General features: G+C 40.5%; 1 protein-coding gene across 3 annotated transcripts in view; it reads left to right on the top strand.

Moving 5' to 3' along the window:
* Window positions 1–1,010: 1,010 nt before the first annotated feature.
* The window catches only part of tjp2a (tight junction protein 2a (zona occludens 2)), a 30,338-nt gene continuing 24,114 nt past the window's right edge, over window positions 1,011–7,234 (top strand). For 2 of the 3 annotated variants that reach the window (XM_029515127.1, XM_029515126.1), the window contains exon 1: window positions 1,011–1,180. Coding sequence is in view for 1 of the 3 variants with exons in the window: in XM_029515123.1 (XP_029370983.1) it covers window positions 7,078–7,184 (107 nt within the window). In the remaining 2 variants the exon portion in view is untranslated. Of the gene's footprint in view, window positions 1,181–6,654; window positions 7,185–7,234 lie in introns of those variants that run through there. The other variant, XM_029515123.1, reaches the window with a different exon arrangement.

Genomic DNA, 7,234 nt, shown 5'->3' with positions numbered 1-7,234 from the left:
AGCACACAGCTGGTTGTTAAAGGATGTGAAATAAACATGAGCCTTAGTTTGTAGAGAGATAGTTCAATATTTCTGGATAACATAAAAATTCATGTGTATTTTGTGCAAAGAAATTTATTTAAAAAAAATTTAAATTCAATTCTGTAGCCTTTAGTGTGCAGTAATGTTCTGTGTAATTTTTCAGTCAGTGATATTTTACTGAGTAGAGAGTGAATCCTGAATGTTTAGAGGATTGAGGTTAATCAGATTTAGATGTAAACATCTGGCAGAGGTGAAAATTAACTCAGTACATTTTCCCCTCTTTCTGTTTTCTGGCATTTTAGTAGAGGATTGTATTTAGTTTTGAGTGAAATTTTATATTATTGTAAGGACGTTTCATGCGTTGAACCTGTGTTCACCCCTCAGCAATGAGTTAAATTTCATTTTGACAATAGCAAATTACGGAGAGCTAAAATGCCAGAAGGTCTTAGCCTGAACAGGTTCAACGAGTCAGACAAAAATGAAAAGCATAGACCCACTGTTGTGTTTCTACCATGTAGAAGTAAAGAACAAATGTGGGCATAGGTGGAATCATGTGGTAATGAATTCATGGACGTTTTAAAAACTTCTGATTTAATCTATCAACAATTCAGTGAATAATTACTTTCATCATTTGAATTTCATCAAATAACTTTTAAAATTCTATTTTATTTTTGAACACGTCAACAGAATCCTCTATTCCTCGACTATTTGTTGTTGTGAAGCTATGTAACAGGACAAAAAGCTAACTGGGATTTTATTTTGTGTTTTGATACTGAAAGTAAAAAATGAAACATAAATAAACTATAGTATGCTGGTTATTGTTTTTTTTTTGTTTTTTTTTAAGATGAATGTAAGTAATCCGGGATTCATTTCGGTAAAACCAACAACAAACCAACAGTCGTCGTGTCTCAGCGGACTGACAGGAAGGATGAGTCATGGGTGACACCGCCATCTCACCCACAGGGAGTCACCGCACCTGCGGCTCGAAGCTCCGCCCACATACCTGCGAGAAACAGGAAATCACTTTATTTGGACCTGGAGAAATCAAAATACTCACCCCAAAAACGATCCTCCCGGCGAAGGCTGACCGTCATCCGGCTCACGGACACCCGTTTCCACCGCCATCACCCGGCTGAGGGGACAGACGGACCTCCACCTGGTGAGTGCACCCTGTGTGTGTCCGTGTGTGTCCGTGTATGTCCGTGTGTGTGTCGCCTCGCTCGCTGCCATATTAGTGCATTTAGCTGTCGACTCGCCGTGGCGGCTGAGCTCACAGACCGCCTCTCCTGGTTTATTTCACTCTTATTTCTAACTTTTATCCGGTGCTTTGTCGACAGTGAAAGAAAACTCCCAGCGAGGCCTCGGCTGCTTTGTGTCAGAGCGGCCTCAGGACACAGACACAGACACACAAACAAAAGACACTGTGTGTCTCTACCGGGTTCTCTCAGCAACTTCATCCACCATGTTGTCTGTGTGAAGACACACACTGAATGGAAAATGAGTTTTAATCAGAAGTCCATAGAAGGCTGGACACACTACACAGTAATACTCCTGTAGCTGTCTGATTGTAGTGTCACCGCTTCAATATCCAGTTTATTAGGTACACCCGGCTGTAAGTCCAGTTTTTGTTTTGTAGGCTGCCCTGTTGTAGTTGTTGGTGATGGTTGATCACTCACACACTGTGCAGACCTGATCCTCAACAGGCTGGACAATATAAAATTGAAAATTAAATGAACGAAAATGAAACATATCTGCTATTGGGATTGGACTAAGAGTTGTTGGTAGGCTGTATAGCTCATTTTAGCTCGGTGTTCCTAATAAACTGGCAACCGGATGTGGGAATGGAATCTGAGCAGTTTTATATTTTAGCCATTTACGTTTCTTTTATTGTTTTATTGTGTTTGTGCGTCATGCTATGTAAATCTGGCCTGTTGCTATAAATCTGCTCCCCTTGTAGGTGTGGTCAGGCCTGTAGGCAGACATTCAGAAATACTGAGGCCATGAATACAAATTTTCTCAAAGGGACATTTGAGTGGCCACCAAAATCAAAATGTACAATTTCCTTTGGTGTTACTAAGTAACATTAACTATGCCTTGTTCAGGAAAAGTATCACATTTTAACAGTACTTTTGCAGGTAGGATACAACAAGGAAAAAAAAAAGCTGTGTGTGTCCCACTAATAGCAAGGTTTGGTTTTGTGGTTTGGCTTCTCCTGTTTAAATGTCAAAGTGTCCTTGACCAGGAACCTCCCTGTGGCCAGGCCAGGGCTCAGAGTAAGAACTCTTCTGTCGACGGTGTAAATAACAGTTGCTGTTGTTAGGCACTCTGTGGTGCTGGCTTGTTGGCTAATAGTGACTCTTGTAGAGATCTGCCAAAATATGGTGTTTGTTTAAAAAGTGAAAAAGCGATTCTGCCAACACGGACATGGACAACACTATAATTGGCGTGATAGGCCTTAAAAAGAGGGAAAAGTTATTGTTTCAGCATAGATTTTTTTTTTCCTAAACATTAAAAAAAAACAATTATTTATTTATTTATTTTTTATAATTAAGATTTGTTGGCCCACCTGAAATACAAGGCGGGCCAGTTGGTTCTGGTCCACAGTCTGAGAGACAGCTGACCTTTTAACATGACAGCGATATCCATTTTGTACATGGTACAGATTTTAATAATAATGGCTTTGTTCTATTGTAGTGTCTGAGTTGGCAATGCCAGTGAGGTAGCCCGTGCAGTATAAGGACCCTGAAACGAGCTCAGCCAAACGGAGTGCAGACATCATTAGTGTTAGAAGTCAATTCTGAGTACATGTGCTCAGCGAGAGCTGTGGTTGTGTTCACACCCCTATAGGTTTTGGATTCCTGCAAAATGTAAAATTACCATATTTTATTTTTAGCTGTTGATCAGCTTGCCTCTTCAGGTCACATCATGTTCCATGAATTATACCTGTGTAGGGCACGTGCACACACTCCTCACTGTCTCCAAAATCCCCCCCTCTCTCTCTTCACTCGCATCACAGATTTGTTAGTGGCATGTGTCCCCTCCATCTGGCTCGCACATGCATTGCATATGGACATTGCATAATGGCCTTGGGCCTTACTAATGCAGCATCACAGTACTACTCGCAACATGCAGGGAAGTGACAAGAGGCAGAGAAACAAACTGCTTATGTAAAAGCATTAAGACGATCAAACAACTCCAGCTCCGTTTGCTCAACCTGCAGAAAAAAAGGGGAAAAAAATATAAGGCATTTTCAGGGTTCATTAAATAGTGAAAATATGTACTGACAAGGGAACTCGTTGGAAGAGAGAATTACTCTCTGACTTATTTCATCATTAAAGTTTTAGCCTTGTTATGAGAAAATGCCCTGACTTGCAGGTTGAATGCAAGTCAAAAAATACTTCCAAAAAGAATTCATCTTGGTAGTTTTTTTTTTTTAAACTTTACGGAGGGCACTGTTTTAAATTATAGCTGCATTGAGCATCCAGTGCCTTGATGTGCATTTATATGTTCAGGGGAAAAATACAAAATGCCAAAAGATTATATCAGTTATGAAAATGCAGGAGGAGCTCTTCTTGATGCGCAAGACATCAAATCTTGCCACTAAGTAAATATCCATCATGCAACCGTCCATGCAATTCAAAACCGTAAGATGTGGATGTTTGTGTATCAGTTCATGCAGTAAGGGTCAAAGAAGGAACTTTGAATATGCAGGAGATTTACATTAGTCATTGAATATTATTTTAAGGTTTAATGGTCTGTAAAGTGCTGATCAGACTGAAGCAGATGGCTCTGCCTGTTTAGTAGCAGAATATTAGTGAACAAGTTGGGCTATGTTCGAATAGAGAATCAATCTATTCTTATGAAAGATAAACATCACCACTTAAAGTTGATATGATTAACACAATGACAGCTAAATTACAAAATGGATGCTTCAAATCAACAGTTCACTCAATGGCTGAACACATATATTTTGTCACAGCATACAAAAATGAAGCATTATGGTGCTGCAGAGACACAGCAGCCTACAAATGATTTTGCTCCGATGTAAAGAGAAATCGTCTAAGCCCAATCAAGAATCACATTGTCCTTATGGAATGAATCGCAAAGATCACCATAATGAAAGTTGAGGCTCGTATTGTAACTGCAATATCTGCAAAATTAAGGAAAAAAAAAAATCTGTATCATTCAGCCATTGTTGACATTGTAACAATAGGCCATTGTTGACAATGGCTTATTGTCACATTCTTGAGATGCAAATCAACATTAGCCCCCTGATGGATGAAGTCCAATATTCGCTCCTGTTTTCCTTCAGCCTCTCCTGAAAAACATGACACGCTTTCTTATATTTTAGTTTTTTGATCAACCGAAAAAAATAATTAACCACAGATCTGTAAATTATTAGTTCCTTACATTTTAGTTCATTAAATTCCAGATGTCCAAAGGTGTGAGTTTTGTCTCTTAGTGTTGCATTTTCATTGACATTTTGGCCTGCAAGGTATCAGCACATCCACATTTTTCTCTCTGACTGCAATTTGGGCTGGATGAGTGTGCTGTGTGAGCTTAGGGTAAAGTGTTGGATTATGATAAAACCGCCTGTAAATGTTATGCTGCTGTGTGAATTTTGCACAACTGAATAATTTGGTGTCCTCGCTGCTTTCAAGACAGACAAGGCTCCTAATTTGGGCTCCTGTGACAAAGACAATGCACTGGGTGAACATAAAAAAACATTTTTACTTCCTTTTCCTCATCTCCTCCCTTTGTCATGTTGCTACTCAACACTTGTTATTTTTGTGTCTCACCCCTCTCACCGTTTTCCTGGTATTTTCCTACCCACCCCACCCTCAGAGGACTGAGGGATTTCTGCTGCTCAGTGAAATCTGCAGCAGCTCTCATGGCACGACCGTCGAGAGCCGTAATCCAGACGTCCAAGCTGCTGGAATATAAATCCTTTCCAGAGTTTGCATTGGCTGGCAGCTCATCAAGAGGCTCCAGCGATTATTTATTTATCTAAGACCTCCCAGGACATGGCAGCCTGCTGTCAGCTGGTGACTTGGGGATGACACGATACAGACATTTAATCTTGTGTAGAGTGCATGCCTGGAATTTGTGAGAGCAGAGGGTGTGACTTCCTCCTTATCAGGGGGAAGTAGCTAAGGATGCATTATGAAAGTTCATTTATGTCAAAACAATCATGAGAAGCAAATACAAAATTAATGTTAATGTTATCAGCCTGAAATGCCAGTTTTGAGACTTCACATGAGAGCAGATTTGACCTGAAGGTGCCATTAGGCTCTTTCCCGGTGTACTATGCCTAAGAGACTATCTAAAAGAAATTGTCTGTTGCTGAATTGCTTTGATTGTGTTGTGGAAAATACAATCTGGCAGGACATAATGTGTGCTGGCTTGAGTCCTTTGTATCTATACCCCTGCTGTTTTATCTTAGATGCCCTGTTTAAATAAATTAGGTGGCTGTGGTTAAATATTTTCTTCATTTGCTTCCAGTTTTGTTTGTAAAGTTGAGTAAATTTAAATACTGCCAATCAGCTCTTCAGGATGAGTAATGCATTGATGAACTTTATGGTAAAAAGGTTTCAGTTTGAGATGTGTATGTGTTTGTTAACCAACAAGATTAGAATGAAGGCTGTCATTTAGAATAGGCGTGTGAATAGCCTCTTCTGAAGAAAGTAGGAAATATTAGCTGGACTTTAAAACGTATGTAGAGATTAACATCATGAAGTACACATTGACTCCTCATCATTCTCCTCCTAATCAGAAATAGCCAGAGTTAACAAAACTTGCAGCTGCATTTTAAGGTTTCAAAGTGAAATAACCAGACCAGCCCTTTCTCTGTCCTCAACATGCCAACATGCTGTAGGGTTACTCTGGTCTTCAGTCTTTTAACATTGACAATAGTTCAAGTAATAGTGTTGATTGGTCCAAAATCTTCCTGCCAATTAGTGAAATTATCAATTAGAAAATGTTGGAAATGCCTTAGGTAGAACCTGTGCATGGAAAACAAAGTCCTCAACAGCAAATCATCACAATCACAAAGCAATCAGCTCATTTCTAATTTCATCTGCATTTTTCCTAGCAGTTGAGCACAACATGGGGTGTTAACTTTTTATGAGATTGATGCACTTTGTTTTGCAGCTGAACACATTGTTTTAAATTTTCATTGGTGGTGCAGTGCATGACTCACTTTCTTTTCAGAGTTGCCTGATGGGTCTTCTCGCTCTGTGATATAGAGCTCCATTTTTGTCCAGAAACAATTAGATACACTATGAAAACATCTACATTTATTCATTTTGAGTCGAGCAGATTTCAGATGTAATGCACAAAATCAGGACGTCGCTCTAAAACGTGTGTTGTACTCACAGATCTGTCCTCATGCAGAGTGATTACAGTTGAGATTTGTGTAGTTGTAGTTTTATCATTAATCACCCTCCATAAGGGGTTGCCCCTGGGCTGAAAGTGTGGGAGTATCTGAGGGTGAAGTAGATGAGTCTGTCTGGGTGTAAATGGCAAGAAGACTAAGCTTTGATGGGGGATTAAAGGAGAAGGGGGCGGGGAGCATACATGATCTGTCAGGGCTTAGTACCACAATTACCCCAGTGGCTGCAGCTGCAGCAGTGATGGTGGTGGCAGAGTCTGTGTTTTCATTAATGTAATGTCCAGAGAAGCTCCAGAATTATGTAAGAGTGACGTGGTGTCATCCCTGCTCGTCCAGCCCACCGCCTGGCAGGAACGTGGCCGTTTGTTTTGCTGTTTTATCATCCTTCACTCAGAAAAGCAAAAAGGACATCTCGGAGTTGGCAGCCCGAAATAGGAATCACTGTAACTGCACCACAGGGATCTTGCTGCTCTGGGTACTGAAGCTGCAGCTTGCGTGGAAGAACCGATGCACTGAGGTGGCAAGAAAGGATAAGTTTGGAGTGTAGATGGTACGGACAGAGATGAGGATGTGAATATTTTGAACCTGGAACCTTATTAGAAGATGAGCGATGGAGGAGTAGCTGTAATAGTGTGATGCTTTCAGGGATAGTTGAGAAGTAGAAGATGAAGTTTAAGAAGTTCATCACCATCATGCAGGCAGCCATGGGTATTGTACCGCTCAACAAAAGGGAGCTCCTGCCACCTGGCAGGAAACTGTGGAGACCCCCGGGGTGAGTTAGACTTCTGTCTGTCATTATTTATTACAAGGACAGAGATCTCT

The sequence above is a fragment of the Echeneis naucrates genome, chromosome 12, assembly GCF_900963305.1.
Source record: "Echeneis naucrates chromosome 12, fEcheNa1.1, whole genome shotgun sequence".
Classification (NCBI taxonomy): Eukaryota; Metazoa; Chordata; class Actinopteri; order Carangiformes; family Echeneidae; genus Echeneis; species Echeneis naucrates.
This window is presented reverse-complemented; position numbering and strand designations above follow the sequence as displayed.